Here is a 17,492-nt window from a genome sequence, read left to right as displayed (position 1 = left end):
GTATTCAGTCAGTATGTGTGTTTCATACAGATGGATCCAGTAATGGGAACCCACCAGAGAGATGTCCCCGTCCTCTGTATTCCCGGGATTCCACACAGGAAGGTCACACCATCCCCCACCATCATCAGGTAGGTAGGACTGTAGTCTAACCATGAGAGGACATTTTATGAAATTCCTGGTTCCTTCCTTTGTACAAATGTATTCTGTTATATTTGGGGTTTAGAGTGAAGAACTGAAAAACATTAAAGTTGAGGTTAAAGAGGAAGAAGAAGAGGTGTTGGTGAGTGGAGATCAGCAGTCTATGGAGGAGGGTTGTCCTCTGGATTCCCACAATTCTACGCAGGAAGATCACCAATATACAGAGAATGGTCGATCAGGAGATCAGGTAGGTGGGACTGGGATCAAAGAACTAAAAAATAATTATATGAGAGAACATTCTTCTATGTAATCTCTTATTATTGGCAGCAGTGTTTCCAGATGTTATATTTTATCATCTCTGGTCATTTAGATTGAAGAACGGAAAGACATCAAAGTTGAGGTTAAAAAGGAAGAAGAAGAAGAGAGGTTGGTGAGTGGAGATCAGCAGTCTATGGAGGAGGGTTGTCCTCTGGATTCCCACAATTCTACACAGAAAGATAACCAATATACAGAGAATGGTAGATCAGGAGATCAGGTAGGTGGGACTGGACACAAAGAACTAAAAAAATAATTCTATAAGAAGACATTCTTCTATGTAATCTCTTATTATTGGCAGCAGTGTTTCCAGATGTTATATTTTATCATCTCTGGTCATTTAGAATGAAGAACGGAAAGACATCAAAGTTGAGATTAAAGAGGAAGAAGAAGAAGAGAGGTTGGTGAGTGGAGATCAGCAGTCTATGGAGGAGAGAGGTCCTCTGTATTCCCGGGATGTTCCCAAGAAAACCCCCAGTTATAAAGAGACTGATCAGGTAGATGGGACTGGGGGAAAAAATAATGAATTATATGAGAAGGACATTCTTCTATGTAATCTCTTGTTCTTATCTATAAATCTTTGGGGTTTAGGGTGAAGAACTGAAAGATATCAAAGTTGAGCATAAAGAAGAAGAAGAAGAAGAGAGGTTGGTGAGTGGAGATCAGCAGTCTATGGAGGAGGGGGAGAGGATTATGGAAAGTAAACAGGAGGAATCTTCTCTACTTCTCAACACAAGTAAGTCATAAACACTAATTGCAGAAGCATTTCCTTTTTTTTAATTTACTTCTTTGCGTTTAACCACATCAATGCCGGGCACGTTCGCCCCTTTCCTTTCCTTTCCAGGCCAATTTTCAGCTTTCAGCGCTCTCGCACTTTCAATAACATTTTTATCATTTCGTTCGCACAAATAGAGCTTTCTTTTTGGTGGTATTTATTCCCGAAATAAGTTATTTTATTTTTTCCGATATATATAAGCAAAAAATAAGCGCAAATTTGGAAAAAAAACAATATTTTCTATTTTAAAAGAAATCCAATAAAATCTATTTTTGTCATAAATTTAAGCCAAAATGTATTCTGCTACATGTCTTTGGTAAAAAAAAAAAAAGTGTAAATATAATAAGTGTATGATTGGTTTGTGTGATTTTGTTCGAACAAATAGAGCTTTCTTTTGGTGGTATTTATTCACAACTCCATTTTTTATTTTTTGCGATAAAAGCGAAAAAAAGAGCGGAAATTTTGAAAAAAAAACAATATTTTTCTATTTTAAAAGAAATCCCAAAAGAATCAAATTTTGTCATAAATTTAAGCCAAAATGTATTCTGCTACATGTCTTTGGTAAAAAAAAAAATCCCGTTAAATGTATAATAATTGGTTCCTGTGATCACGGACAGATGTACACAGATGATCATGTACAGATGTGCGTAGGTGATCACGGACAGATGTACACAGATGATCATGTACAGATGTGCGCAGGTGATCATGGATATAGGTGTGCAGATGATCGTTGGGACATGTGATTTTACTGTTACATATGTGGGGGACAGGTGTTTTTACTGTGTGGGGACATGTGTTTTGGGGACATTGTGTGGGGGCTTTGGGTGTTTTACATGTGTGGGGACACTGGGCTGGTTATCAGTGTGTAAAAAGCTGTAAAAAAAAAAAAAAAAAAAAGGTCATACACACTCGCTGATCACCAGCCAGCTGCAGCAATCCGCTCTCTTCTTACTGACAAAATAAATACATTTAAATAGATGCCCAACATGTCGTGCTTTAAAATTGCGCCTACATGTGAAATGGCACCAAACTTCGGTACTTAAAAAAAAAAAAAAATCTCTGTAGACTATGCTTTAAATGTATTTACAGATTACCAGTTTAGATTTACAGAGAAGTTCTAGTGCTAGAATTATTGCTCTCGCTCTAACGCTCACAGCGATACCTCACATGTTTGGTTTGAACGCTGTTTACTAATGCGGGGCGCAACGTGCACGTTTGTGCATGAGAGCGCGCGGGGATGGGGAACCTTTATTTTTATATATATATGTGTGTGTGTGTGTGTGTATATATATATATATATATATATATATATATATATATATATATATATATATATATATATATATATATATATATATATATATATATATATATATATATATATATATATATATATATGATATTTATTTATTTTTTTCTTATTTATTTTACTTTTTGTTTTTTATGTTTACGCTGTCCCTTTTATTTTTTTTGTATTACTTTTATTCCTATTGAAGGAATGTAAACATCCCTTGTAATACAAATAGGCATAACGGGTCCTCTTTATTGAGAGATCTGGGGTCAAAAAGACCTCACATCTCTCATTTACCCTTCAAAGCAAAAGAAACAAAATTTTTAAATAAAAATAAAATAAAAAAGAATATGTATTTAAGCCCCAGAACCGGAAGTGATGCCGGAGTTCGCTCCGGTCCTCCAAGGGCATAGAGCTGAGTGGGGGCTATATTGCCCTCGCTGGGCTTCCTGCTTAGCCATTGGCCGCATTGGATCAGTTCTGGGCTTATCAACGGCTCCAGTAAGTTTGGAAATGGTGGGAGGGGGTACCTCTCCTGCCACCTATAAAGGTGATCTCATGTTGAATCAGCCCCCCCCGAGATCACTTTTATCTGAAAGCCGGCCGCCTAAGGGAAAAAAAATGATACCGGGTTATGGCAGCTAGCTGTTGCCATAATCCCGGTATTTAACGTCAAAATCATGACTTGCATTCCTTTATCTAGTAATTTGACCATCTCTGCTCTTGGTCCATCTCCATTCTTCAGTATGTTGTCACACTTCCAAGAATTGAGGTGGAGGAAGGTCCATCTTCATTCTTCAGTATGTTGTCACACTTCCAAGAATTGAGGTGGAGGAAGGTCCATCTCCATTCTTCAGTAGGTTGTCACACTTCCAAGAATTGAGGCGGAGGAAGGTCCATCTCCATTCTTCAGTAGGTTGCCACGCTTCCAAGAATTGAGGCGGAGAATTGAGGCGGAGGAACAATGCCTACTGAAGAATGGAGATGGACCTTCCTCCGCCTCATTCTTCAGTAGCTTGCCACGCTTCCAAGAATTGAGGTGGAGGAAGGTCCATCTCCATTCTTCAGTAACAATGCCACCGATGCACAAACAATATTATAGTGTGATTTGCGTGTACTGTATCCTTTTATCTCACAAAAATAAGTACACCCCTCACATTTTTGTAAATATTTTCTTCTATCTTTTGTGACAACACTGAAGAAATGACACTTGTCTACAATGTAAAGTAGTGAGTGTACAGCTTGTATAACGGTGTAAATTTGCTGTCCCCTCAAAATAACTCAACACACAGACATTAATGTCTAAACCGCTGGCAACAAAACTGAGTACACCCCTAAGTGAAAATGTCCAAATTTGTCCCAAAGTGTCAATATTTTGTGTGGCCACTTTTATTTTCCAGCACTGCCTTAAGCCTCTTAGGTATGGAGGTCACCAGAGCTTCACAGGTTGGCACTGGGGTCCTCTTCCCCTCCTCCATGATGACATCACGGAGCTGGTGGATGTTGGAGACCTTGCGCTCCTCCACCTTCCATTTGAGGATGCCCCACAGATGCTCAATAGGGTTTAGGTCTGGAGACATGCTTGGCTAGTCCATCACCTTTACCCTCAGCTTCTTTAGCAAGGCAGTGGTCATCTTGGAGGTGTGTTTGGGGTGGTTATCATGTTGGAATACTGCCCTGCGGCCCAGTCTCTGAAGGGAGGAGATCATGCTCTGCTTCAGTATGTCACAGTACATGTTGGCATTCATGGTTCCCTCAATGATCTGTAGCCCCCCAGTGCCGGCAGCACTCATGCAGCCCCAGACCATGACACTCCCACCACCATGCTTGACTGTAGGCAAGACACACTTGTCTTTGTACTCCTCACCTGGTTGCCCCCACACACGCTTCATACCATCTGACACCAAATACGTTTATCTTGGTCTCATCAGACCACAGGACAAGGTTCCAGTAATCCATGTCCTTAGTCTGTTTGTCTTCAGCAAACTGTTTGCAGGCTTTCTTGTGCTTCATCTTTAGAAGAGGCTTCCTTCTGGGACAACAGCCATGCAGACTAATTTCATGCAGTGTGCGGCGTATGGTCTGATCACTGACAGGCTGACCCCCCCCCCCCCCCACACACACCCCTACAACCTCTGCAGCAATGCTGGTAGCACTCATACGTCTATTTCCCAAAGACAACCTCTGGATATGACGCTGAGCAGGGGCATTCAACTTCTTTGGTGGACCATGGCGAGGCCTGTTCTGAGTGGAACCCGTCCTGTTATACCGCTGTATGGTCTTGGCCACCGTGCTGCAGCTCAGTTTCAGGGTCTTGGCAATCTTCTTATAGCCTAGGCCAGTGATGGCGAACCTTGGCACCCCAGATGTTTTGGAACTACATTTCCCATGACGCTAATGCACGCTGTACTTGAGCATCATGGGAAATTAGTCTGGAGTGCCAAAGTTCCGCCATCTTTATGTAGAGCAACAATTCTTTTTTTTTTTTTTCAGATCCTCAGAGAGTTCTTTGCCATGAGGTGCCATGTTGTTGAACTTCCAGTGACCAGTATGAGAGAGTGAGAGCGATAACACCAACATTTAACACACCTGCTCCCCATTCACACCTGAGACCTTGTAACGCTAACGAGTCACATGACACCCGGGGAGGGAAAATGGCTAATTGAGCAAAATTTGGACATTTTCACTTAGGGGTGTACTCACTTTTGGGAGATACTGTACGTTAATTTTTTTTCCTGCTTTGATTGCACCCAGTTCCATGCCGGAGCTCTGAGAAACTGTTGAATGCTCTACCAACATAATGTATGAGACGTCTGACACGTATTCAAAACTTGGTTTCCCACAGATGGACTCTATCTATGGAAGTCTACTGAGGGACATCTCGTTGTATCTCAAGGTTATATTGCAGAAGATAATGGAATTGTACGATATTTCGCCAGAGTAAATCCCTCTAAGTGTGAGAAACCTCCACAGAAATCGAATGTTGATATTCAGGATGCCCATCGCAGATCTCACAGTGTGCCTACACCGACAGATCCAGGAGTGGACCCGTTATCATGCTCCGAGTGCGGGAAATGCTTCATTTACAGAAGACACCTTCTTCGACACCAGAAACTTCACGCCGGCGATCGTTATTCATGTTCAGAGTGCGGAAAATGTTTTGCTGAGCAAAAACTGCTCCTCAGGCACCAGAAAATTCATACAGGGGAGCGCCCTTTTTCGTGTTCAGAGTGCGGAAAATGTTTCACTATTAAAAAAACACTGGTTAGACACCAGAGAATTCACACGGGCGAGCGTCCTTATTCGTGTCCAGAGTGCGGGAAAGCTTTCATTGAAAAAAGAGTCCTTCTTAAACACCAGAGAATTCACACGGGCGAGTGTCCTCATTTATGTTCAGAGTGCGGGAAACGTTTCGTTCAGAAATCGGACCTTCTCAAACACCAGAGAATTCACACAGGTGATCGCCCTTATTCATGTTCAGAGTGCGGAAAATGTTTTGCTGAGAAAAAAGTGCTCCTCACGCACCAGAAAATTCACACAGGGGAGCGTCCTTTTTCATGTTCGGAGTGCGATAAATGTTTCATTCTGAAGAACTCACTGGTTAGACATCAGAAAATTCACACGGGTGAGCGTCCTTATTCATGCCAAGAGTGCGGGAAATCTTTCATTGAGAAAAGTAAACTTGTTATACACCAGAAAATTCACAAGGGCGAGCGTCCGTTCTCGTGTTCAGAGTGTGGGAAATCTTTCATTCAAAATAGAGACCTTCTTAAACACCAGAGAATTCACACGGACGAGAGTACTCATTTATGTTCAGAGTGCGGGAAACGTTTCATTCAGAAATCAGACCTTCTTATACACCAGAGAATTCACACGGGTGAGCGTCCATTCTCATGTTCAGAGTGTGAGAAATGTTTCATTATGAAAAATTCACTGGTTAGACACCAGAGAATTCATACGGGGGAGCGTCCTTATTCGTGTCTAGAGTGCGGGAAAGCTTTCGCTGAGAAAGGAAAACTTGTTATACACCAGAGAATTCACAGTGGGGAGCGTCCGTTCTCCTGTTCAGAGTGTGGGAAATCTTTCATTGAAAATAGAGAGCTTCTTAAACACCAGAGAAATCACACGGGGGAGCGTCCTTATTCGTGTCCAGAGTGCGGGAAATGTTTCCGTCACAAGAAATCGCTTATTACGCACCAGAGAATTCACACTGGTGAACAGCCTTTTTCATGTTCTGAGTGCGGGAAGTGTTTTGCTGAGAAAAAAACACTTCTCGCACACCAGAGAAAACACAGCGGTGAGCGGCCCTTCTCATGTTTAAAATGAGGGAAGTGTTACACGGAGAAGACAAAGCTTCTTGCACACCAGAAAAATTCACACGGGTGAAAGTCCCTTCAGAGTGCGGGAAACATTTCATTCAGAAATCGGACCTTCTTGAACACCAGAGAATTCACACGGGGCGAGCACCCTTTCTTATGTTCAGAGTGTAGGAAATGTTTCATTCGCAAGCAAGCACTTACTACGCACCAGAAAATTCACACCGGTGAGCATCCTTTTTCATGTTCAGAGTGTGGGAAATGTTTCACTGATGAATAAGATATTATTACACACCGGAGGAGTCATACCACTGAGGGTCAGATTTTCTCCTAGTGAGAAAATCTTAGTATAACCACATGAAGATACACAGTATCTCACAAAAGTAAGTACGCTGCAATGCATATAAAAGCAAAAGAGAGGGCCTTCAAAAAATACGAGGTTGAGGGATCATCATCAGCATTCAGACTTTATAAAGAATGCAACAAGAAATGTAAGGGTGCAATTAGGACGGCTAAGATAGAACATGAAAGACACATAGCGGAGGAGAGCAAAAAAAAAATCCCAAGAAATTCTTTAAGTATGTAAACAGTAAAACGGGGGGACCGACCATATCGGCCCCATAAAGAATGAGGAAGGACATCTGGTTACAAAGGATGGGGAGATGGTGAAGGTATTGAATTTATTCTTCTCCTCAGTCTTCACAAGGGAATTGGGGGGGCTTCAGTAACCAAAACTGCAGTGTTTATCCTCATGACACATCACAGGAAGCACCTCCATGGTTAACAGTGGACAGAATTAAAATTAGACTTGGGAAACTTAACATTAATAAATCACCGGGACCAGATGGCTTTCACCTGAGGGTAGTTAGGGAACTCAGTCAAGTAATTGCCAGACCATTGTTCCTAATTTTTACTGACAGTCTACTGACTGGAATGATACAAGCTGATTGGAGAAAAGCCAATGTAGCACCAATATTTAAAAAGGGCCCAAAATACATCCCTGGGAATTACAGACCAGTTAGCCTAACATCAATAGTATGTAAACTCTTGGAGGGGATGATACGGGACTATATACAGATAAGTGACTATATAGAGATTTTAGTACGGTATCATTTGGTTTGGCCAGATTGATTCTTCATGAATCCATGCTGATTACTGCTAATGATACCGTAGTAAAATCTTTATATAGTCCCTTATCTGTATATAGTCCCTTATCATCCCATTCAAGAGTTTACATACTATTGATGTTGGGCTAACTGGTCTGTAATTCCCAGGGATGTATTTTGGGCCCTTTTTAAATATTGGTGCTACATTGGCTTTTCTCCAATCAGCTTGTACCATTCCAGTCATTAAAAATTAGGAACAATGGTCTGGCAATTACTTGACTGAGCTCCCTAAGTACCCTCGGGTGCAAACCATCTGGTCCCGGTGATTTATTAATGTTAAGTTTCCCAAGTCTAATTTGAATTCTGTCCTCTGTTAACCATGGAGGTGCTTCCTGTCATGTGTCATGAGGATAAACACTGCAGTTTTGGTTACTGAAGCCCCTCGATTCCCTCGTGAAGAATAAATTCAATACCTTTGCCATCTCTCCATCCTTTGTAACCAGATGTCCTTCCTCATTCTTTATGGGTCCAATATGGTCTGTCCTCCTTTTTTACATACGTAAAGAATTTCTTGGGATTTATTTTGCTCTCCCCTGCTGTGCGTCTTTCATGTTCTATCTTAGCTGCCCTAATTGCACCATTACATTTCTTGTTGCATTCTTTATAAAGTCTGAATGCTGATGATGATCCCTCAACCTTGTATTTTTTGAAGGCCTACTCTTTTGCTTTTATATATGTAGCGCCCACCACCTTTAGGTAAGTGTTAGGTAAAGTGCCAGTGCCTTACCCCTTTTATTTAGGCCTGGTTGTTAATTTGTTTTGGGGAGGAGTAGTAGAATAGAGGGGGGTGTGACCACCTGTACTCTGCCCTGAAAGACCTCCCTTGCTTCTCCAAGAAATGTTCTGGAAAGGAGGTGGGTCAGGGACTGGAGGCAGTTTATATGGCCCTGGCCCAATCATTAATTTGTATGGGCAAGGGTGGGACTGATATACATATACTGAGGTGCTTCCTGGGGGAGATGGGAAGAAACTGAGTACACAGAAACAGCCGAAATGTGACTCCAAAGAACAGGCTTGAAGGCCTGGGGTTTCAGGGACCCCAGCGCTGGAGAGCAGGAACCAAACCTGAAGGCCTGAGGGTTCAGAGACCTCAGTGCTGGATGGTTCAACTACACCAAGTCATCAAAGAAACCTTGGGAGAAGTGAACCAAGCATTCGGGCTGGGATGGTTCTAACTACAAGAAATGGGAAGTAACTGCAAAGAGGATGGTACATGGAAAGTTCCACATCATTACGTGCTTTTACTGGGGCTCCGGAGAGCATAGCCACCTTCCCAGCACCCCCTATCAAACAGTTCTCAGATACCCCTCAAAACAGGGCACCAACTTTTCAGCAAAGGGCTATGAGAGCCTTGGATGCATGTGTACTGCCTGGGCGGGGAAGGCCCAATGAGCTACCATGGCTGTCACGGTTCCAACGGGACGTCCAAAAGAGGGTTGCCCAGGAGTGGGGACTGGATTTTCCATACATGCTAGACAAGGTCATGGAGACAGTAGAGGCCTCCCGCGAATGGTGGGAGAGTGACCTTGTCTGGGACTACTTACATGTGCCTAAACCCCAACGGACACCGGATCATGAGATGTGGGTGAGGCTTCAGGACATCTTCCGTGAGTGGCGGCAGGGAAGGGCCATCTATAAAGACAGAGTCCTTTGTTCAAAAGCCTGACCAGCACACAATCTCAGTCTGAGCGGAAGGGGACACACGCAGCAGGTTGCCAGACCCCCGGTATTACTTGTAGAGTGATCCTACAGGTATGCTGGGTATTGCCGTGAACTGCAAGTGTGCAGACGGGTTAGGGTGGGCTATCCCAATGTGACTTCTTACACAGAGCAACCAGCTCCAGTGCCTAACTGGCCAGTTAATGGACACCATCACCTGCTGTCCCTGTTAATCTCTTTGATTCATTTCTGGTTAAAAAGTTCTGGACTTCTGTTGAAGCCAATCGGAAAGTAGTCTGGCTTCTTCTTGTATAAATATACTGGCGTGTCTGTCCAGGCTGCATTCTGACAGGATCGCACATGCCAACCAATTGTTGATTTGTATAGATAGCTTATAGAACAGGATGTTTGTTTACAGGTACACTTGGATGGGACGGCTGTCTAAATCAACGCAACAAGACCTGGAGTAATTGAAGTATTTCCCCCTCGGGGGGCAGTGCTTCGGTTCTCTTTGTATCAGTTACCCAGTATAGGGATCTATAGTTAGGAACTGTCGTATGTATATATTGTGCCGTGATCATTTGTATGTATATGTGTGTGTGTGTGTGTATATATATATATATATATATATATGTGTGTGTGTGTGTGTGTATGTATATGTGTATATATATGTGTGTATATATATATATATATATATATATATATATATATATATATATATATATATAATAATATACATATACAAATTTCTTCCAATGTTATGAGATGCCTCATGCTTAGGAGGTAGGTTAGGACTGTTTCCTAGTTTGTGGATTCCTTTTCCACAACTGGGGACAGTTGTGATTCTAGAGGGGGGTGTATGTAGCGCCCACCACCTTTTAGGTGGGTGCTCATAGGTAAGCGATAGGTAAAATTGCCAGTGCCTTACCACTTTTGTTTAGGCCTGGTTGTTAATTTGGTTTGGGGATCAGTAGTAGAATAGAGGGGGGTGTGACCACCTGTACTCTGCCCTGAAAGACCTCTCTTGCTTCTCCAAGAAATGTTCTGAAAAGGAGGCGGGTCAGGGACTGGAGTGCAGGCAGTTTATATGGCCCTGGCCCAATCATTAATTTGTATGGGCAGGGGCAGGAGATATATATATATATATATATATATATATATATATATATATATATATATATATATATATATATATATATATATATATATATATATACCCTGTTTCCCCTAAAATAAGACCTAGTGTGATTGTCGGTGATAGCTGCAATAAAAGCCCTACCCCCCAAATAAGCCCTAGTTAAAGTCCTTGTAGGTCTTCTTTTCAGGGTAGGGCTTATTTTTTGAGGAAACAGAGTAGGGCTTATTTGGGTGGTAGGGCTTATATTGCAGCCAACACCGACAATCACGCTAGGTCTTATTTTAGGGGAAACAGGGTATATATATATAATTTTTACACAGGGTTTGACAAAACCCGGGCGCCAGGTCGCATTTGCGACTAGAAATAGCGACCTGGCGCCTAGGGCAGCACAGCTGGAGGTATCCTGTCTCCGTGGACCCCCCCAGAGCGGTCGCGTCGGGCCGTTCCGCTGGCGGCCGGTAATTGAGGCCGCGGCTTTGAGGCCTTCTGCGGTCCTATGATTCCTTCTGTAATCTGGCACCCTCTTGTGGTGGCCGTTGGAATGACAACCAGCAATGCTAATGGAGCTTCCTCTGCCTGTTTTTTTATTACCTGCCTATCTCCTTCCCTTTATTTAGAACCCCCTAAAGAATAAAATGGTGGTTGTTGCAATACTGTCTGTCACACCGTATTTGCCCAGCGGACTTACAAGCGCACTTTTTTGGGGAAAAATTATTTATTTAATAAAAAAATAAGACAACAGTAAAGTTAGCCCAATCTTTTTTTTTATATTGTGAAAGATAATGTTACGCCGAGTAAATTGATACCCAACATGTCACGCTTCAAAATTGCACCTGCTCATGGAATGGCGACAAACTTTTACCCATTAAAATCTCCATAGGCAACGTTTAAAAAAATTCTACAGGTTGCATGTTTTGAGTTAGAGGAGCGTCTAGGGCTAGAATTATTGCTCTCATTCTACCGATCACGGCGATACTTCACATGTGTGGTTTGAACACCACTTTAATATGTTCTTTTAAAAAAATAATTGTCACTTTTATTCTTATTACAAGGAATGTAAAAATCCCTTGTAATAGAAAAAGCATGGCAGGTCCTCTTAAATATGAGATCTGGGGGGTCAGAGAGACCTCACATCTCATATTTACACTAAAATGCAAAAAAAAAAAAAATGTCATTTGAAAAAAATAAATAAATAAAATCTCTCTCTAAGAGCTATGGCCAATGACTTGGAGACAGGTGGGGGGCGGCGGCGCTATCTTCCCCTCACACGCCTCCATGTCAGGCCAGGGACAGGTCCGGATCGCCGTTCCCGACCTGGCTCCTAACTTTTTAAGCTGGCTCCTAGATTCCAAGCAAATTTGTCAAGCCGTGTGTGTGTGTATGTATGTATGTATGTATGTGTGTGTATATATATATATATATATACTGAGATCCCATGCTTCCTGGGGAAGATGGGAAGAAACTGGGTACACAGAAACAGCCAAAATGTGACTCCAAGGAGCAGGCTTGAAGGCCTGGGGGTTCAGAGACCCCAGCGCTGGAGAGCAGGAACCAAACCTGAAGGGTTCAGAGACCTCAGTGCTGGATGGTTCAGCTACAAACACCGGGAAAAAAAAACGGATGTAGCTGTAAAGAGGATGGAGTAGACCGTGATGTTATCCGGACTTTCCTGAACTGACCTGGGAGGATCGCAGGAGGTAAGATGGGCAGGTGAGGCCTCCAGCATCCATATACCAAGGTGCTTTTCAGAGGGGCAGTTCATTAAGGGAAAGGGACTTAAATACTCTAAGGAACCAGAAGGAAGAGGCAGCTCATACATTCCTTTTAATACACTTGTAATGGACTGAAACCAAGAAAAATAAAGTTATCTGTTCAACCTTTATTGACTATTTTTGTTGTGAATCGTACAACGATGGAAGAACGCCGACCTCCAAATTTGTTAGGACGCTCCAGACTCGGCTTGCCCCAATACTAACCTTCTAGGTACCATTACACCAGAGGATTTGCATAGCTGCCCTTCTAGTCGGGGCAGTAGCACAGCACCTCCTATTGGCAACTGATAAGAACAGATACTACACTTGATCTTAGCCAAATGACCGAGAAGTGATATTGAGCTGCCAACCTTCTTTCTGCTGGACTGAAATCCAATACAGTGTTGGCCCTACCCAATTCTCCCCTGCTGGACTCCAGAACACCTTTCTTTCTTACAGAAGAGAGTGGGATGGATTCTGTATTCTCTATGCCAAATAAAAAGTGAATAGTCTAGGGCCAGGGTCTCCAAAGTACAGCCCACAGTTACATTCCTCAGACTCACTGCAGGGATGGACTCTGCTCGAGTTGCGGGGAAGCAGCACAGGATGTACTTGCACAGCGGTAATAAACACACTGATCTATGGGGGGGTATTAGAAGGCGGTGATACAAGTGTAGGGGGACTCTGACAAGGGACACAAGTGTGGGGGAGACTCTGATGGAGGACATAAGTGTGCAGGGGGGCTCTGGTGAGGACATAAGTGTGCAGGGGGGGTCTGATGGGGGACAAAAGTGTGCAGGGGGCTCTGATGGAGCAAAAGTGTGGAGGGGGCTCTGATGGGGGACACATATGTGAAGAGGGGGCTCTGATGAGGACACAATTGTGTGGGGAGATTCTGTGGGGACACAGATGTATGGGGAGATTCTGCTGGGGACACAAATGGGCAGGGGGGCTCTGAAGGGGACACAGATGTAAGGCCTCATGCACACTTAATTTTTGGCCCTGGTGCATGAGAATCTGGCATTTAGGTGCGGGCGGAGGATAAAGGTGCACCATGCAGCCTCGCTCATAGCCTTTTTTTAAAGTCTATTCTATTTCATGATTGAGGATACATTTATAAAAAACTTTTTTTTCGGCCCACGAATATCTGTAAAATATATGATGTGGCCCTCAAAGTAAAAAGTTTGGAGACCCCTGGTCTAGGGTGACATTGCTTCCTCCATAGAATCAATACAGTGAGTAAATGATGGTTATAGGTCTCATGAGATTAATTTATAGTACTATGGTCCTTTTAAAAAAAAAAGTGTTGCCTTGGTACATTTCACACAGACTGAAACATAGAACCAAACTGTTGTTATACATGAAAAAAAGACAATATCTGGGGAAGACAATCAGAACATGTAAATGAATCCAGTGAATATATAGATAAAATGGTCTTTAATGAAGAAAAGAGGAGAGCGGTCATAGAATGCCATATGGATGGTGGAGGAGAGCAGTCAGAGAATGTAGTGTGGATGGTGGGAGGAGATCTGTTGTAGAATGTAGTGTGGATGGTGGAGGAGATCTGTCGGAGAATGTAATGTGGATGGTGGAGGAGAGTTGTCGGAGAATGTAGTGTGGATGGTGGAGGAGAGTTGTCGGAGAATGTAGTGTGGATGGTGGAGGAGAGTTGTCGGAGAATGTAGTGTGGATGGTGGAGGAGAGTTGTCGGAGAATGTAGTGTGGATGGTGGGGAAGAGTTGTCGGAGAATGTAGTGTGGATGGTGGGGGAGAGCTGTTGGAGAATGTAGTGTGGATGGTGGGAGGAGAGCTGTCGGAGAATGTAGTGTGGATGGTGGAGGAGAGCTGTCGGAGAATGTAGTGTGGATGGTGGAGGAGAGTTGTCGGAGAATGTAGTGTGGATGGTGGAGGAGCTCTGTTGGATGGTTGGAGGAGAGCTGTCGGAGAATGTAGTGTGGATGGTGGAGGAGATCTGTCGGAGAATGTAGTGTGGATGGTGGGAGGAGAGCTGTCGGAGAATGTAGTGTGGATGGTGGGAGGAGAGCTGTCGGAGAATGTAGTGTGGATGGTGGGAGGAGAGCTGTCGGAGAATGTAGTGCGGATGGTGGGAGGAGAGCTGTCGGAGAATGTAGTGCGGATGGTGGGAGGAGATCTGTCGGGGGAATGTAGTGTGGATGGTGGGAGGAGAGCTGTCGGAGAATGTAGTGTGGATGGTGGAGGAGATCTGTCGGAGAATGTAGTGTGGATGGTGGGAGGAGAGCTGTCGGAGAATGTAGTGTGGATGGTGGAGGAGATCTGTCGGAGAATGTAGTGTGGATGGTGGAGGAGATCTGTCGGAGAATGTAGTGTGGATGGTGGGAGGAGAGCTGTCGGAGAATGTAGTGGGGATGGTGGAGGAGAGCTGTCGGACAATGTAGTGTGGATAGTGGGGCATTGATCTTGATTAAGCACATGATCTGAGTGTGAAAGGCGTCAACATCTGGTCCTGATTTGCTTCTCTGTCTGTGAGGACAATAAAGGACAATAAAATATTGTTCTTTCATTGCTTATGCTTTTACAAAGGAAATGTTTGAAACGCTACAGTACACTTTTCTATTGACCTACAAATCAAGAGAACATAGGTGGTTATTTTAAGGCCAATGAAAAAGCCAATAACGTTTGCAAAGTATGTACATGGAAGAATGTTTTCAAAGTGTACAACGGAGGCGGCAGTCTTTATATTCACCCCAAGATGGCGATCTCACCAATTGTAAGTGGCACGCATAGACAGGAAATGAGGTATTGTACAGACAGGAAGTAATATTAAAGGCAGGAAGTGAGGTAAGGAAAAAAAACAGTAGTTTCCGGTGAAGTAGGAGGAAGTAGAGAGGATTCATTGCTGGAACTGAGGAGGTGATAAGATATTATTTTATATTTACGTCCAATTGCAAACCCTTCCCAACCTCTCCCCAGTGTGTCGGTCCTCTTCCTCCATATTTGTGATGCCTTTAACCATTGATTGTGTCCGTCCTCTTCCTCTATATACACGTGATGTATTTTTATCCCTGGCAAATGCTGCTACACGTTTGTATATGATATATAACTACGGTACATCAAACTCAAATTCCCTCTATAAATACAGAAATAAGATAAACTCAAACCCTCTATTGAGATTTCCCTCTGGGAAAATATACTGCACTTCCCCTGGTAGGACATCCAGATCACGTTATTAAAATATCCTATACAGGTTCCCCGACCCTCCTTCAAACTCCCTTGACCACCACGACTCCTTGGGTTTCACATACAACTCTATCTCCTTCCCTCCTCTTCCTCTTTCCATGGAAGTCCTCAAAGGCCTTCAGGTGATCCCTGAAAGCTCATCTCTTCAGGAAAGCTTGTATTATTATTATACAGGATGTATATGGAGCCAACAGGTTACACAGAGCTTTACAATATAAAAGGGAGACAGTACAGTTACAATACAATAAAATACAAAATGGTTAAGAGAGCCCTGCTCAAAAGAGCCTACAATCTAATAGCGTGGAGCAAGTGGTACAGATGGTAGTAACTGTGGGGGGTGAGCTGATGGAAGTGGTAAAAGATTAGTTGGAGGGGTGATAGACTTCCCTGAAGAGATGAGTTTTCAGGAATCGTGTGGACGCAGCCAAGGTAGACTACAGCTGGACAGATTGGGGTAGTGAGATCCAGAGGATGGGAGAGACTCTGGAGAAGTCCTTGAGAAAAGCATGGGAGGAGAAGACAAGGGAGCTTGAGAGCAGGAGGTCTTGAGTGGAGCGTAGAGGACGGTTTAGGTGATATCTGTTGTCAAGATTGGTGATGTAGCTCGGGGCAGAGTTGGGAATGGCTTTGTATGATGTTGTTAGTATTTTTAACTTAATTCGCTGGGCGATCGGAAGCCAGTGTAGGGATTGGCGGAGAGGGGTGGCAGACAATGAACGGTTGATGAATGAGTAGCTTGGTGGTTTCATCAGTTAAAAGGGGGAACATTTTAGAGATGTTACGGAGGTGAAGTCTACAAGCTTTTGACAACGATTCAATTTGGGGTTGAAAGGACAGGTCAGAGTCTAAGTTTACACCTAGTACCCTGGCCATATCTTCAGGGAAGCCTATCCCACTTCCTATTTAACACGGCGTTTCTCAACATTTTTCGACACAGAGGAACCTTTTGAAATAACTTTCTGTTCCCAGGGAACCCCTGCTAAACATTACTATATATTTTATTTTTTTCCAAAAGTTTTTATTTAGCGTATCAAAAAGTAGACATACAAGGTAGGTGTTACAGCAAGTATATTCAGCAATGAATTCCACAGCGATCCAGATATTAGTGTAATCATCAGAAGGCCATAGTCATAGTTTTCCGGCTCTCCAACCCTCTTTCACTTCGATTAATTTGCTCTTTTTTTTCTTTTACCCGTTTTTTAACCCCCCCCCCCCCCCCCCCCGCAACTTGCCCCTTAGGAGAGGGAAGAAACCATTCCTCCCTATTCCATGAAGGGCATAGCCCTCCAACCCCTTCAGGGATTTCAACATTCCGTTTTTGAAAGCCATGGGCAATGGGATAAAAAAAAAAATTTACCTATCCTACTACACCCTTCTAACCTCAATATTCATTTTTTCCTAACGGTGTGCTCATATTCTCACCCTCTGGCTGAATTCTGCCATTGGAATTACACTGTTATGTAAGTCCAGAACTCCAGGTCCCTTCTTCCTCCAGTTCTTGGAGTTCACCCATCTAAACCATACCTTTCTAAATTTCTTGGGGACACCCCTGGCCTCATATGTCATTTTATATAAAAGTACATCCGCATTTACTACTATAACCCACATCCCTACTGTCAGCTGCTCTCCATAAATCCATCGCCGGGCTATAAGTTTCCTTACTTCAAAGTATAGGATCCTAAGAAACAGTTTAGTGTATAAATTCATCTCCTCCTAGTCAAAGA

The 17,492-nt window shown here is 43.2% G+C and overlaps 1 protein-coding gene and 1 pseudogene across 1 annotated transcript in view; one reads left to right on the top strand and one right to left on the bottom strand.

Annotated features, from left to right (window-relative positions):
• LOC143955396 (uncharacterized) overlaps window positions 1-17,492 on the top strand; it is a 98,774-nt gene that overhangs the window by 64,941 nt on the left and 16,341 nt on the right. Inside the window, exons 11-16 of the mRNA XM_077465452.1 lie at window positions 31-128; window positions 224-385; window positions 509-673; window positions 798-950; window positions 1,045-1,189; window positions 5,365-6,773. Coding sequence (XP_077321578.1) covers window positions 31-128; window positions 224-385; window positions 509-673; window positions 798-950; window positions 1,045-1,189; window positions 5,365-6,773 — 2,132 coding nt within the window. The remainder of the gene's footprint in view (window positions 1-30; window positions 129-223; window positions 386-508; window positions 674-797; window positions 951-1,044; window positions 1,190-5,364; window positions 6,774-17,492) is intronic.
• LOC143956420 (U2 spliceosomal RNA) lies at window positions 12,795-12,906 on the bottom strand (annotated as a pseudogene).

This window comes from Lithobates pipiens, unplaced genomic scaffold (assembly GCF_037356315.1).
Source record: "Lithobates pipiens isolate NorthernLeopardFrog02 unplaced genomic scaffold, aLitPip1_a1.2 Scaffold_35, whole genome shotgun sequence".
Lineage (NCBI taxonomy): Eukaryota > Metazoa > Chordata > Amphibia > Anura > Ranidae > Lithobates > Lithobates pipiens.
The sequence above is the reverse complement of the archived record's forward strand: the minus strand, read 5'-3'. Positions and strand labels throughout refer to the sequence as shown.